At 42.8% G+C, this 14,567-nt stretch overlaps 3 protein-coding genes across 7 annotated transcripts in view; 1 reads left to right on the forward strand and 2 right to left on the reverse strand.

Annotated features, from left to right (window-relative positions):
* Window positions 1-257: 257 nt before the first annotated feature.
* Window positions 258-6,694, reverse strand: si:ch211-188c16.1 (uncharacterized protein LOC562677 homolog). 5 transcript variants are annotated; one of them, XM_042100729.1, is made up of 19 exons: window positions 6,321-6,692; window positions 5,159-6,005; window positions 4,886-5,044; window positions 4,311-4,731; window positions 3,896-4,026; window positions 3,748-3,770; window positions 3,549-3,589; window positions 3,410-3,460; window positions 3,158-3,290; window positions 2,877-3,036; window positions 2,674-2,791; window positions 2,511-2,545; window positions 2,273-2,333; window positions 2,027-2,061; window positions 1,855-1,918; window positions 1,524-1,622; window positions 1,400-1,413; window positions 1,202-1,235; window positions 258-1,015 (listed from the first exon to the last, which is right to left on the reverse strand). In XM_042100729.1, exons 1-19 carry the CDS (start codon window positions 6,327-6,329, stop codon window positions 940-942), a joined length of 2,511 nt encoding a protein of 836 aa, XP_041956663.1. In that variant the 5' UTR covers window positions 6,330-6,692; the 3' UTR covers window positions 258-939. The 5 variants fall into 5 exon arrangements, with proteins under 5 accessions (XP_041956663.1, XP_041956655.1, XP_041956675.1 ...); XM_042100721.1 differs by having other exon boundaries at window positions 3,158-3,293; XM_042100741.1 differs by having other exon boundaries at window positions 3,908-4,026; window positions 6,321-6,691.
* A 77-nt stretch (window positions 6,695-6,771) lies between these two features.
* Window positions 6,772-11,559, forward strand: c8a (complement component 8, alpha polypeptide). Its single transcript, XM_042100764.1, has 11 exons — window positions 6,772-6,931; window positions 7,031-7,145; window positions 7,398-7,542; window positions 7,763-7,910; window positions 8,097-8,286; window positions 8,403-8,597; window positions 8,893-9,133; window positions 9,254-9,385; window positions 10,068-10,225; window positions 10,373-10,613; window positions 11,148-11,559. Exons 1-11 carry the CDS (start codon window positions 6,843-6,845, stop codon window positions 11,291-11,293), a joined length of 1,800 nt encoding a protein of 599 aa, XP_041956698.1. The 5' UTR covers window positions 6,772-6,842; the 3' UTR covers window positions 11,294-11,559.
* A 168-nt stretch (window positions 11,560-11,727) lies between these two features.
* The window catches only part of LOC121707045 (complement component C8 beta chain-like), a 33,527-nt gene continuing 30,687 nt past the window's right edge, over window positions 11,728-14,567 (reverse strand). The window contains exons 19-25 of the mRNA XM_042089308.1: window positions 13,926-14,123; window positions 13,559-13,799; window positions 13,332-13,460; window positions 12,905-13,068; window positions 12,329-12,482; window positions 12,141-12,209; window positions 11,728-11,975 (exon numbers count right to left, since the gene is read on the reverse strand). Coding sequence (XP_041945242.1) covers window positions 11,821-11,975; window positions 12,141-12,209; window positions 12,329-12,482; window positions 12,905-13,068; window positions 13,332-13,460; window positions 13,559-13,799; window positions 13,926-14,123 — 1,110 coding nt within the window. The 3' untranslated portion in view covers window positions 11,728-11,820. The remainder of the gene's footprint in view (window positions 11,976-12,140; window positions 12,210-12,328; window positions 12,483-12,904; window positions 13,069-13,331; window positions 13,461-13,558; window positions 13,800-13,925; window positions 14,124-14,567) is intronic.

Here is a 14,567-nt window from a genome sequence, read left to right on the forward strand (position 1 = left end):
CCCCTTTCTCAGTCCCCCCAAACCCGAACCACTACACACGCCCGTACGATCGCGCGCGCGCGCACACACACACACACACACACACACACACACACACACACACACACACACGCTTCTATCTCTCTCTCTCTCACACACACACACACACACACACACACACAGTGTTTTGTTTCAGCGGAAAATGCTGTCCTTCAGTTGTTGCCCCACATTGTGCCTTCACTTGAACTTCAAAAAACAAATAAGACAAACACAGGAAAGCCCTTCACATATGTTTAAATTTATTTAACACAATGTACACAAAAATAACAGAAGTGTGTGAATCGAACACTGACTATAGGATACCATACCAATAGTACATTACATTTGTAGGTTGGGGTTACTGAGGGGAGGACTTCAAAAGCAAAACAAAACAAAAACAAACAAAAAAGGTGCATCCAACAAAAAAGTGATTCAGTTTTGTGCATGGCTGGGGGGCTGAGGAGTGAGACTGCTCAATGTATCCACATTATAACAAATGGTGGATATCACTAGACATTTCAAACGTGTGTTTGACAAACTTTACCTCTTGTGCACACGGTACGATTTTCAGTTGAAATTGAATTGACCAATCATACCGTGTTAAACTACGGAGCCTGGAAGTGTGTAGGCCCATTACATTCACTACATCCATCAGAGCAGTCATCTTCCACTCATGTCTGGTCTGCATGTACGTGCAAGCCACTCCCTGGTGGCCACATAATGTCATTACCACTCTGGTCAGTTCCCAGTGTGTGCCTCTCAACACTATGCAATAGTGATACTAGTCCCTTCAAACGCCCCAAACTGCAAGGAACAATGCAATTCCCCTCTGTAATGATCAAGACACAGATCAGGTGACGGCAATAGATGACACGGCACACCACAAACTGGGTCCCAGTGTCCACGTGGCCCATGAGGGCTTCAGGTGTCCGCATACAGCTCTGGGGGAGGCAGTAGCACCACGCCTGCAAACTCAAAATCCTCCTCCTGTTGTCCTCTGTAGGGCGAGAGAAGCACTGATGTCCTTATCGCTTACTTTCACACGGCCCCTCTGGCCTGTGCTGCGTTACTGCTGACAACATTGCACGTTCCTCATACACTTTCAGATACAAGCCTATTGATTGACATTCGCCATGTGTACTTGCTAAAGAGAGTATAGTGCATTTTCCTTCAAAATACTCACAAGTAAGGAGGCTCTTCCATGGCACACAGAAAGTCTAATTGGACGACAGTGGTGAAAGATAAATTGAAACATTTAAATTCATCTGTTTGTACTTTCTACAAGTGACATTTGTTAAAACACGAAGAATCCTTCATGAAATCAGCTTAATGACATTAGAACACAAAACCAACCCAAAAGATGTGTCATTTGAAGACTTACCTGTATTTTCAGTGCTGTTAAAATAAAAGTTTTGATAATCATATATACACAGTATATACTGAAAATAAGAAAAGAGAACAGTAACATTATCAGTAACAGTCACATTATACTGAGAAATGGGTACTTTGTTGGGGTGGCTTCTCCATTATCTGTAGCGCCATCAAAGCTTCCCTTTGACTGCTGAAAGAAAATGGCCAGCTTCTGAAGTGCGTCATGCCTGGTTCTAGTTAGAGAGAGAGATAAGCCTTAGATTAAACAAAGATGAAATACAAACACAGGTGTAGGATTAAGTGAGAAAACACTTCTAGTTCTAGTCTTTCATACAAGGGTGAATTATACAGTAACTGAAAACCGATTCCACAAGGAATGTGTCAGTTGAATGGTTGACTGTTATCACTAAAGCAAGCAAATCCCATGCTTTGGTGGACCACAGTAATGAATTGACTTATACTTACTGGGCAGTCACATTATTCATAGTGCCATCAATTTGAGTGTGGTGCATATTGCCATCACTCCCATCTGTTTTGAGACATGGCAGAACATTTTAAAGATAGTCAAAAAATGGGAACATACATTGAGAGGACAGTAAATCAGATGATATAAGAGCAGAATCTTAAGTCTACGTACACATCTCTGGCATAGACATGGATCGGCACTGGGACCTGGAAGATAATCAACACGTAGTAGGTCAGTGAAATGTTGAATTCACTGTTGATTGCCATTGTTTATTGTAAGACACAATATGGAGAGAATGTGCTAATTTGATTGGTAATACTGTATCTCAAATTGAAAGTATGTAACAAACAACTCTGTACAGCAAATCCATGCTCTCCCTCGCTCACCCCCAGACATGCATTCACATGAGGCACTCACATGTCTGTGGCTGGAGACAGCGTCTCTTCTTCAAATGTCCATTCCTCACTATCGTCAGTGACTAGAAAGATAACAGACACAACTTTAATCTTTGCTATGCAGTACCAGTAGTACCTTACATTTGGACTTTACATAGGCAGTTTACTGTGTATTCCATTTATGTAAAGTGACCTGCTGAAAATAATGAACTAAAATGAAAGCAAACATCTCATTTGGGCACAAATGGACAAAAACTCACAGCTGCTGGTGTGTGTAGGGTTCTGTGTGGATGACCTGCAAATATGAAGTCCACCAAATGACTGAAAATGACAACAATAGCACAACCTACACAGGTAACACCATAGCACATTATCTCTCATTGTGACCTGTGCATGTTAGAAGCGCTTTAGCGTGTTTGCTACCTGCTCCCCAGGCTGATGGTGTCCCCCTCATTGTTGGCAAAGCCCGTGGCAACCCTCTTTCCCAGCTCCAGCATCTCTTTAATGTTCAGCTCCAGGTTCTTCAGTGACACGTATCCATCTGCACAGAGGAGACACTGTATTACTACCACTCCAGTGATCTGCACAGGGATCCACTGACAGTGTACACAGATACCACCACGCACATATGTGTGTGGCATCCCTGGCCAGCCATTTGCCCTTGGGGCAGTTGTTGGTGCGGATTATGCTGACTTCGTCACCACTCTTCACTGGCAAATCGTGCTTGCGGACTTTGCTGGTGACCATCACTTTAGCATAGTACATGGGCTCCTCTAGTCCAGTGACCTGTCAAAGCAACATTGTTTCTAAAAATGACATTATTTGAGCACAGTGTCAATGCAGTCAGAAATAACAGAATTCTATACTGATTTAACAATAATGGAATTGGGACTTGGCTGAAGCTTACTTTAAATTTCTTTTTCATTTCATTTTCTCGCTTTTGTCTCTCCTTTTGCTCCTTCTTCTCTTTTTCTTGGTGCTGCTTCTCTTTCTTCTTCTGTTCTTTCTGTTCCTGAGTCTCTGGACTCCCTCGTTCCTTTCTACTATTAGTAAGGAAGGAGACAGCTGTTCATTTCTTATGTTCATTTCTATTTCATATCTTATGGAAATAGATATCCCCTCACTGTCGTAACTAATGAACATCATCGGATTACAATACCTGGTGCTATGTCTGCGAGTCAAAGTAATGCGATCTCCTGCTTCTTTAGACCTGAGGTCATAACAGAGAAAATAGCTGAGTATCTCCACAAGGTGGCACTAGACACAAAACTACACACATTTATTAAGCGATATGTCACCATGGAGCGATGGATCGGACGGTCTTCCGTGTCAGCTCGTTCTGTCAAGTAAGGGAGACAGGTAAACGAGTCACAACTTACTGAGGAAAAATTTGGAGAAACAATCCCTAAATGTTTTCCCAAAGCAAAAAACATTAGACAATAACAGATATTGATTAGACACATGCATTCTGAGCGACAAAATATAAAACCTACTTACCAGGGGTGGACTAGCATATGGATCTGTAAACAGTCATGTGGAAAGTGTTACTTTTGTTACAAGACCATAAGACATTTCAAGATAAATCACCACAGTACTCCTCCCTGATCAAAATGGTAAGTTTGGTCTAATTATGTTAGAGTCTCACATAGCATCTTACTCTTTGGGGCCTCTTTGCGCTTGCGGGAGTCTTGATTGCGGGAAAAGAACTTGGCCACTGAGGCCACATCCTCATAGATGTTGTCACAGTGCTCATAACAGCTGTCCACTGAACTCACACTAGGCGGGATGGAATATGTAAAACAATGTTAAGTCCCAGAAATTATTTGAAAACTAGAAACCATCAGAAAACTGATTGAGTACTGAACTTTCCATCCATATTATATAAAAAGGTTAAGCCAAAAAAGAGCTTGTGACAAGTCATTGAATAACCTGGTGCAACAAGACAGATGTTTGTTAGTTTTGTGCCACGCTAGATTACAGAAAAGAACGGAGAGCACTATAAATGGAGAGCACTTTATGTCAGTGTCAGAAAACAAAAAATATATCAGAATTGCTCTTACTTCTGCTCTGATGCAAGTTCACTGGTCCCAAGGGAATCCGTGGCCTGGGTGCTGCTCAGTGCACAATCGGAGATCTCCTCAGCGCCATCTGTCTCCAGCACGGGGGGTGGCTGGGTGTCCACCCATGGAGGGAGAGCAGGAGGTTCAGGAGCCTCTGCAGCTACCTGCTCAGTGGTGAGAGGTTCACTGGAACCCATGTAACCCAAGTCTACTGGATCAGTTGGTGGGAACCCCACTTCTCCTAATGTTTCAGGCACTACAGGAGTCATGTTTGCATGAGCTAGATCAAAAGCACTGTAGTCCATGTGCACTGGTTCTGGGGGATCAAAGTCAGGGACTTCAGGAGCTTCCAGCACATGCTGGTCCAAATTGACGTCCTCAGATGTTGCAGATGCACTTGCTGTGAGCAAAGACTGTAAGACTGAAAGTAAAAACAGGATGAGCATTGTAGGCCTATACGTCATAGTGATTTTAAGTGCCATCCATAGGTTAGTCTATGAAACATTTTTTATGAAACCTCTTATTAGTGTAATTAATAAAGCTGCCTACACCTTGAAGGACAACTGAAACTGTACCATTTGTGGTGCTGAAGGGCGAGAGGTCCACCAGTGGGGGTCTTGGGGGCTTCACTGGCCTGGAGCCAAGTGACTGCAAGTCAGGAAGCACTTTCACTGGTGGAACCACAGCTGGCTGGTCAAGTATATACCCTTTGTCACGATTCACTGTGGCATATTCTAAAATCCAAAACAAAAGTACAATGGATGTAAATGTATAGAAGTTTCATTGTTTTTATGAACCGGAATTCACAGTTGTCAGATAAACCACAGTTTGAGACTGCATGCACTTACTAAAAGAGATGCCATTGCTCTGGAAAGGTGATGGAGGAGCATGAAGAGGAACTGGAGGTAGGATACTCTCTGGCTGAGGCATTGGTGGATGATGTTCTGGGATCAAATTCTCATAGTCCACCGGTGGGGGTGGAGGACTAGCTGACGGAGATAAACTGCGGGAGTGGAAACTCCTGGGCTTAGCATACTCCAAAAGCTGCTTGGGCGAGAACTTCCTCTTGGCCTTTTCCAGGGTGCTCAGCACCCGCTGGTGAGATGTCTGAGATGCAGACCCCTCTGTGCAGGAACCTTCGATCGCATCAACCAGCGGAGGGGTCCCTGGTTTCTCTGGACTTGGGTTTACAGAGCCTGGGTTGGAACTGTCCCCATTATAACCGAACCCATTCTCTGCTTTGGATTTCTCCACGCTGAAGGTGTGCTCACCATTCTCCAGGTTCCCCCTTCCAAACTTTGCTGTGATAGTGGACTTGAAAGGCATCATGGGCTTCTTCTTGCCTCTGACTGGTGATGACACTCCCCTTGGTGGGGACACAGAGTGTAGCTTGGGCTCGCTTGAAAACGGAATAGGCAGCACGAGCGGCAGGTGGCGGTCTTTGAATGTGGCTTTGGCAATGGGAACGGAGGTGCAAACAATGGCAGGAGCAGCGGTGGTTTGGAGGCAGTTGACTGGCACTGGCACCAGTCTCTTGTGATCATTTCTGACCATGGTTTTTGGACAGATAGGTTGTGGCCCACAGCAAGCCGCTGGGACTGCCAGACGTTTTGGCCTCTCTGGAATTGGAGGTCTTTCTTTTGCCTGTGACTCCTGGAACTTGGCCCTCAAATATTTGACATTGATAGCAGTCTCCTAATGAGTAGCAATAAATGTTAGTAGAACATTTAATACTGAAAAAATATAAATTTATAGATTTATATGTTATACATTTAAGAAAATGTTCTAGTTAAGTGCTTCTTTAAACTTTTAATCCTCAAGAAATGCGACCTGTCCAAGCAAAATACCAAAAACCATACCATGAAATACATATAGAGCCTCCATAAAATACTAGGCTACTTATTTTAAAGTCTTGTTTCCATTTTACACTCCAATCTTAAAAGTCACGTTAAACAATAGATCAACTGATTGCCCACCCGAAGGCAATCTCATCCCAAACACTTGACCTACCTGGTCCATTTTGTTCACTGTGTGCAGCTTTTGTTGATAAGAGTTTATCAAATGATTTCACGACGGGGGTACACAGTATTTCTCACAAATACGCTTGTATAAATGATCTGTCGCTGAGCTCATCTTCTCTCCCGGGCTTTTCCAAACAAATGTATGCGGATATAAATTACCTTTGCGCACGCGTCAAAGCAAAAGTGTCCTTGTCGGTAAACCACACCACTGCGAACGAACAATAACTAGAGTTTGTTCGATTGATTTGTCATTTGAGTACAGATTGAGTGTTTCCAGCAGATGGCAGCATCACACCAAAGCGTAGCAGTTCGTGCGTGCGTGCGTGTGATAGAGAGAGAGAGAGAGAGAGGATTGCGTCAAACTGGATTGACTCATGTCTGGTAAATAAACAGTGTGCAGGTATTTACCTTTAATAAATCATTGGCTCATCCTGACGAACGATGTTGCTATGTGTTAATCTTTCAGAGAATTTGTTAGTCTAGTTGTATACAACTGACTTCACTCTACAAAATGAAGATTGCAGTTTGTTTTTTAGTATTTTGGCTGAATCAGTTTTTCACAAGTGGGACCATTATTTGGGGACAACATGGTGCGGTCAGGTATTTTCTTCTTTTGTTTGTTCAAATGTGGAATGATGTGAGAAACATAAAAAGGATGTTACTACTAGGATCTGACTAATTCCAATTCCAATGTTACAGGGCTATAAATGACACAATGAGAAAAGCCAGAAGTGTGAACCTGCCAGCACCAATTGACTGCAGGCTAACGCCATGGTCATCTTGGTCACCCTGTGGTGCTTGCCAGACAAAAGCGGTATGTTTGCTCTAAGAAATTACTGCTACTCGGTTACTCAGCATATAATGTGTGCTTGGCTGTGCTCAAATTGATACTTTTGTAGAGTATTCCACTTGATCTTCTCCCACAACAACCAAGGTAACTAGGAAAGAGCCAGGAATGATTTCCGTGCACACCTCTCTATTAGTTTTTTTCAGATATATTAGGCTACCCTGCCTATCTATGTTTCGAAACATACAAGTCTGTATTTTCTTTTGGATGTTGGTCCAGTTTCGATTCAGGTCCCTAGACAAGCCATCCCAGTTTGGGGGGACGGAGTGTCAGGAAAGCCAGTGGGATGAGAAGTTCTGTCCATCAGGAGCAGTGTGTCCACTGCAGAACCAGTGTGGGGAAATGTTTTCCTGCAAGCAGACAGGCTAGTGTTCAATTCAAGGATTCAAGGATTTTTATTTCATTTGTCATATACATTGTGTTTCCAATGACATTGAGATGAAGATACCCTTAAATGGCATATACTCCTCTGTGCTCTCTGGTCTCTTAATCTTCCAAAAGATATCTTTTATAAAGATATATAAAGATTTACCCAATCTAGTACCCCCTGTAGGTGTTATTGAGTGCAACATGTTTGCGTGCAGGGAGGTGTATAAGTCAGCATCTCCGCTGTAATGGAGAGATGGACTGTCAGGATGGAACGGATGAAGAGGAGTGTGAGGATGTGGATGTGAGGGATAACAAATGCTTGAACCTCTTCCCCATCCCCGGCTCTGAACGAGCCACTCAAGGGTAAGCTGTAGACATGCCTTCAAACACACACACACACACACACACACACACACACACACACACACACACACACACACACATACAGAGAAAGAAAAAGAAAGGATTAATGACAGAGAGGAGAAGAATAGCAATCTATCACAGCTATGAAATTCAGAGATAACATACATGATAATTTCATTGTTTTAGCTACAATGTGTTGACTGGAGATTTTGCACTGCACGTCTTGGACCCAGTATACTATGGCGGGATCTGTGAATATGTCTACAATGGAGAATGGAGGAAACTCACATATGATGCTTATTGTGAGAATCTTTATTATAATGATGATGAAAAGTACTACCGGACACCATATAATTTCCATTCATATCGATTTGTGGTATGTATGTTTATTTATGTAACACTACTCTGTATGTGCTGTATTGAATGCATGACTTGGTGTTAATTTCTAATAAAGAACTTACTTGAGTTTTCTCCAATGGATGCATGTCCCAGGCGCAGGCAAGATCGGAAGCCTCCTCAGAGTACTTTGAGGACGTGTCAAGTTTTCTCAATGGCCGGAAAACTTTGGATTCTTATAAATGGGGACTCACTGTAGGAATAACCAAAAAAGGGTTCGGTGGAGAGTTAGGCATTTCAGGGAATAAGGAGTCTCGGTTCCTCCACAACATATCACAGTACGCAAGTCAGGTAAGGCAGGGAGCTGTCTATGGCTTTGTCAGGTGGTATAATGCCTTTTGTGTTAAACAGCTGACAATGAAATTATGCATTTTATAAACTATATACATTATATAATTCCTATTTCAACACAGGTAGGAAGCTAAAACTATGCATCTATCTAGCATTTAGTTTGTCACAGTTTTACTTCAGATGCTGCTCATGTAACATAATGGACTGAGTTTACAACCATTCACACAAAGTGCATTGATCCAGTGAAGCTGCTACATGTTTCCTCTTCTTTGTCTTCCCCCATGCTCGGGTGTAGGATGTGGGTGTGGTGAGACTTGTGTCCACTGTGCAGACAGCCCAGTTTAAGATGCGGAGCAGGGACTTGGTTTTGGAAGAGAACATACTGCAGTCTCTTATGGAGCTGCCGGAGGAGTACGACTTCGGCTCGTATGCCCAGTTTTTCCAGGAGTACGGCACCCACCACATCACCCGTGGCACCATGGGGGGAACGCTGGAGCATGTGATGATTGTCAACAAAGAGGCCATGAGGAAATCTGGTAATGATGTACATCGGGAATGACATTTGTGCAAAATGAAATGCTCTTTTGATTTGGTCAGAGCTGAGTAGAATATGTCCTGAGAAAGTCCTTACCAGTTTTCCCCCTTTCTTCTCTCAGAGGTGCATTCCAAAATGGTCCAAAAATGCCTTGGGTTGTCCTTTAAACTGAAGTTACCGACAGATGCTTTACGTGACAACCCAGTGAAGGGGAACATCACCTTTTGTAATAAGATAGGCGAAGTGACTCAGAGTGAGCAACCTATACTCATATGTGCCCCACAAGCATGATGAAAGCTTCATTTTTAAAGAGATAATGTCAATGACCCTTAAAGGAACCGTATGTAAGAAATGTATTTCAATTAATCATAAAATGGCTCTGATATGTCACTAGACATTAAGAAATCATGTTCATTTCAAATACTTATCAATGACAATAGTCTGGCCAGGATATTGTCATTTAAAAAGTGAAGTTGCAGCCCGCAACTGATGTTGATGTTGTCATGTTGTGTTTTGGCCTGATGCGCCACCCTCCACCTATCTACTAATCACAAAGTCAGTAGTGTTTCGGCATCCAGGTTGCCAGCTCTGCCAGTCAGGGGGGAGGGGGAGGGGGAGGGGGAGGGCATACAGCTCTCTACAGTAATTTGAAAGTGATTGCAGTACCAGTTTTGGCCACAATCTTACATACGGTTCCTTTAAAACCAATTTATTGTGTAAAATTGTACCACCTGAACTGTATGTTGTACATATTTAAAGTACAGTAAAAGCAAATAATCATGGCATGTACTATACCCTTCCATCACCTTTAACCCTTTGTAGTGATGTCTCAATACCATAAATACCATCACAGAGTTAATATAGATATTTAGCACTACGTATGTATAATGCACTTTCTGTAGATCAAATGTGTCCTTCTTGTCATTTCTTTGTAGGCCGTGGGTCATCTGATAGTTTAATCAATGATGGGTTCACACTGGTTAAAGGGGGAACGGATCCTGCCGCAGCAGGCGCCAAGATCATCGAAGACACAAGCGCTCTCAAGAAGTGGGGCAAATCTCTCAAATACAGTCCTGATCTTATTGACTTTGAGGTAATACACTCAAATTTCATACCAATGAAATGTGGGGTGCCAGCATCACGATACATGCTGTATCTATATCTATATTTATGATGACAAAAAAATGTTGACGAAACATTATAGCGTTATTACATCTGTGCATGCTCCCCACATGTCCAGACCTTACCTATGTATGAGCTTGTGCGCCTGAGCACTGCAGCCGACCAGGCCAGGACCAGACTTCCGCATCTGAGGAGGGCCTGGGAGGAGTACCTACAGCAGTATAGCCCGTGCCGCTGCGCCCCCTGCAGGAATAACGGTGTCCCTGCACTCAGCGGCACCTCCTGCAGCTGTGTGTGCAAGTCGGGCTATGGGGGAGAAGCCTGTGAGGAGCTTCAGAGACCAGATGCTCCCAAGCAAGGTAACCAACAATATATTACAGTTTTTCTCAGTTGCTTTGGTGTGTTTCCCAGATCAGACTGTTTGTTCAAACTATCATCACTTGTGCACATCATTAAAGCAGTTTCTCTTCATCTTGAACAAATAGCAATGCTTTAGTACATCCATGCAACTGATTTTGTACAAATATCTGCTTTTTTATTTTCAATGGCTTATGTCACGTCAACAAAAAAAACTTTGAAACATATCCACAGTCTTGCAATCAACATCCTCCGCAGACAATAATGTGTGTAGTTTTGAAATAGAAAATAGTGCTACCTTGCACATTGTTTATTAGAAAATACTTACTGAATAAACTGTCATAGCAAGACAAAACAGTTTGACTATCTTGACATAAACAATGGCGTCAGGACCTTGGCGTCAGGATATTTGCTTTTGAGGCATAAACAAAGCATTTTTAGCAAGATACAAATTTTTGCCATTTTGAGAATGGCAACTGGAGTGTTTGACACCTTTCATGCGGCAGGCTGTACTGATGAAACCTTTCATGTGACAGATTCTGTTGATGGCTCCTGGAGTTGCTGGGGCAGCTGGTCCTCATGCCAATCAGGCCGAAAGACCCGGAGACGAGAGTGTAACAATCCCAAACCAGCAGGGGGAGCCCCATATCTCGGTAACTCTGAGCAAACCCAACCCTGCTGAGAAAGAAGGAAAGCAAGAATAGAGAAGCAAAGGACAACAGCTTGGACCAACCCAAGCAGCTGCATTCAGAAAATGCATTTCAACCAGTACTATACTCTCTTCTTCTTAAAGCTTATTCTACCACATTTTCCCTGAGATTCTCTATGTAACACAGCTTTTCCTGTGTGCTGCTATGATTCAAGCTGCAAATGTTTGTTCTTTGGCAGTGCGACTGTTGAGAGGTTATAGGCTATATAATAAACTGAATAATGAAGTAATGAAGGAAACTGTAAGCGTGATGTCTAAACAGACCATAACTAATTAATTTGCCAGCAAGTACACCAAATACAACTGATTAAGTTTAGATTGATATTCCAGCACAATTTAAACTATGAAGTTATCGTAAATTATAATGCAAAGAAATAATTGCAGAATAGTGTTTGAGAACACATTAGTTAGTGGTTATCATAAGAAAGCTTTATTCAAGAAACAAATAACATGAACACAGCCAAAGTGACGCTTGTCAGTTAAGCAGAATTCAGACACAATCAGATGCAGTCGGTGGTTTCTTCTTGGGGTCCTTGGCATGCCGCTCCTCCATTGGCAGGTGCTGGGTTGGTGCACTGGCGCGTTCGGTGCTGGGTCCTCCCACTGCAAGACGACCAGCTGGACCAGCAGCTCCAATTCCCATCAACCCCCATGTCTGAGAATTTAGCAGTGCACACAAATTGCATGTAGCATTAGTTCAGGATAGCTAAGTGCAGAGTGAAAGAGTTGTCTGTTGTGTCCCCACAGAGGACAAACAGCACAGTATCTTGTAATCTACAGAGATAAAGCAATACATTGCATCATTTGAATGCAGACTCACTTGATCTTTGAGTGATTTCACAACTGAGTCCCCTGACTCCTGAGGGGCACACACACTCGCATCGTGTGCCTTGACAAAACAACAACAACAGTTTAACTTGTAATTAAAACTTCTAAAAGTATTATGTATTCTGCATTTACTAGTTAGTCCCCTGAGGTGGACATTGTGTTCATATCAAGTCAGATTACCTTTAAGGACAGCCACTCCGTTGTTCTGGCAAGGGGCACAGAGGCAGGAGCTGGCCTCAGCCAGGTATTCAGCCAGAGCCCTCCTCAGGTTCTTCTTCAGGGTCCGCTCATTGACAAAGTCTCTGGAGGTAACCAGCTCGTACAAGGGCGACATCTGGCTCAAGGACGAGCAAAAGAAAAAAAAACACAACACAAGATAAAATCTTAATGTATTCTAAATGAGATATTGAGACATCTTGAGAGAAGTTTCCTTTAGATTGACATTTGTTAAATCAAGTTTTGCCAGCGTTGCCTAAAGATTTAAAGGTGCTATATGTAAGAATGACCACTAACATTTAAAACGGGCATTGCTGTCCAAAAGCAAATCATTTGAAAATCTCTGATGGTATATTATGGTGCTTTTATGATTTATTACCATAAATGTCTTACATATAGCATCTTTAACAACAGCACACCAAGTATGGTGACATCAGATCAACAACAAATAACTGAAGTAGAAAACAAAATCGAAAAGTTACAGCAGACATTTGTTGGTATTACAAACATACGGGCATCAGGACTTGACCACTGAGCTACCTTGGTGTGAATGAAGTCAGGGTTGTAGTAAACAGCATCTCCCCACTGTTGCATCAGCTTCTGGGTGGGGAGAGTCTTACTGGCCAGCTGTGTGATGGACTCACTGTCTCCTCCCTTCACCACCGCCACATAGTCCTCCACGAGGGAATCTGCACCCGTGTGTGCTGCCATTTCAAAACAGAGAGGGTCCTGTGACTTAGCTGGCACGACATGGTTCTAGTAACACTATGGACTTGCTGGTAGAAACCTATTAGTAGATCGGCTAAAAGACTGCAAAGTCCTTCAATCATAATTCAGTCTTGAATTACATAATGATGAGTTTTGTTTGGTTTTGGAAAGGTTAAACTAAACATGCCATGAATCAAACATTTCCTTAAACATGAACATGGTTGAGTTCATGTCCATGTCAGGGGCCAAAAGCTCTCACATTCCATTTCTTCCAACAAGCCTTTGCAAGCTCCACCAGAGACCCCGAGCGTCACATAGACCCCCTTGATATTGGCTCCCAATTTCAGTCCAGCTTCTACGCAGCGCTGTGAGTCCACCAGACTATAGCCTTCAGGAGAGGGGAGAAGGGACAGTTATTTACCACATGCTGTCATGAAATAGCATGCATCTGCTCTCCTGGTTTAGACTCTTTTGGTATTACCTTACCTGATGACTGCAGCTTTTGCTCATTGAGGATAATGGTCAAGTCGTATTCTCCACCGAGCGTGGCCTCAGTGATGTAGTGTGTCCCAAAGTCCCTGTAGATCTGTCGGTACTCCCCGTAGGTGTACTCGAGAGGCAGTGCTCTCAGTCGCCCCAAAAAGTCTGGATGTAGCATCAGGCCATCCGCCTTAAGGGCGTAGCGGGCCAACTCAATCTGGGAACGCGCACGCAAGAAGCTGTTTTTCTGCAAGACAAATGGAATTCAGTACCGTCAAAATGAATTTGGGAATGTAGTAAAGAAAGCAATATAAATATATAATAAACAATCTATCGCTTCACCTCAGCATTAATGTTCCCAACCCCTCCTCACCGTTCCTGAAAGACGTCGTATCCTCTCCACCGAATTTTTGTACTTGGAATCATCATAGTTGAAGCCCACCTCAAAGACGCCTGGGATTTTAATTCCGAAGGACACTGACGTTTCGGAGAGGCTGCTTCTTTTGCTGTCCTTCATGTAGTCAGAATATGAATCATGAACCTCCATTCTAAAGTCATAGGAGCCTTTAGTCTGAAAGGTACAGTAATGACAGAGCAATACTGCAAGTCAGTCTGGATAACCCAATTTCCATTAAAGCCGATTTCCAAATCACTAAAAACCCAGGAACTAATCACAACTGGTAATTCCGGTAGCCTATAGGATGGGCTTTATATGATAACATAAAAAGTTAGCGGCGCTGTTCAACCAATGGCTGCGCTGATGGTGTCAAGTTTAAATTACATGGATAAATATTTTCTTTGGAAACGATTAACTGCCTTTAAACACTTGTTTATCAGAAAGATTTTTTGTTTCTTGTATTTCTGAAACGCTTCAGAGTTTAATAAACCAATTTCTGTTGAATTTCACTGTTTCCACGGTTACAAAGTGAAAGGGATTGAAAGGTCCCCAGACCCATTCTCAATCTGAGTTTAGATTTGAGATTTAGCCTGATGTTAGTCAGGCTACAGGTTACAG

The sequence above is a fragment of the Alosa sapidissima genome, chromosome 1 (genome assembly GCF_018492685.1).
Source record: "Alosa sapidissima isolate fAloSap1 chromosome 1, fAloSap1.pri, whole genome shotgun sequence".
Taxonomy (NCBI): Eukaryota; Metazoa; Chordata; class Actinopteri; order Clupeiformes; family Clupeidae; genus Alosa; species Alosa sapidissima.

What these genes read in the sequence shown, in the direction of transcription:
- si:ch211-188c16.1 (XM_042100721.1), bottom strand. An exon ending in CCCTACACACACCAGCAGCT is followed by an intron (nt 2,334 to 2,510) that starts GTGAGTTTTTGT and finishes TTATCTTTCTAG; the next exon opens with TCACTGACGATAGTGAGGAA. An exon ending in ATGAATAATGTGACTGCCCA is followed by an intron (nt 1,623 to 1,854) that starts GTAAGTATAAGT and finishes CTCTCTAACTAG; the next exon opens with AACCAGGCATGACGCACTTC.
- c8a (XM_042100764.1), top strand. Translation starts at nt 6,843, where the DNA reads ATGAAGATTGCAGTTTGTTTTTTAGTATTTTGGCTGAATCAGTTTTTC. An exon ending in GGACAACATGGTGCGGTCAG is followed by an intron (nt 6,932 to 7,030) that starts GTATTTTCTTCT and finishes CCAATGTTACAG; the next exon opens with GGCTATAAATGACACAATGA. An exon ending in TCTGAACGAGCCACTCAAGG is followed by an intron (nt 7,911 to 8,096) that starts GTAAGCTGTAGA and finishes TCATTGTTTTAG; the next exon opens with CTACAATGTGTTGACTGGAG.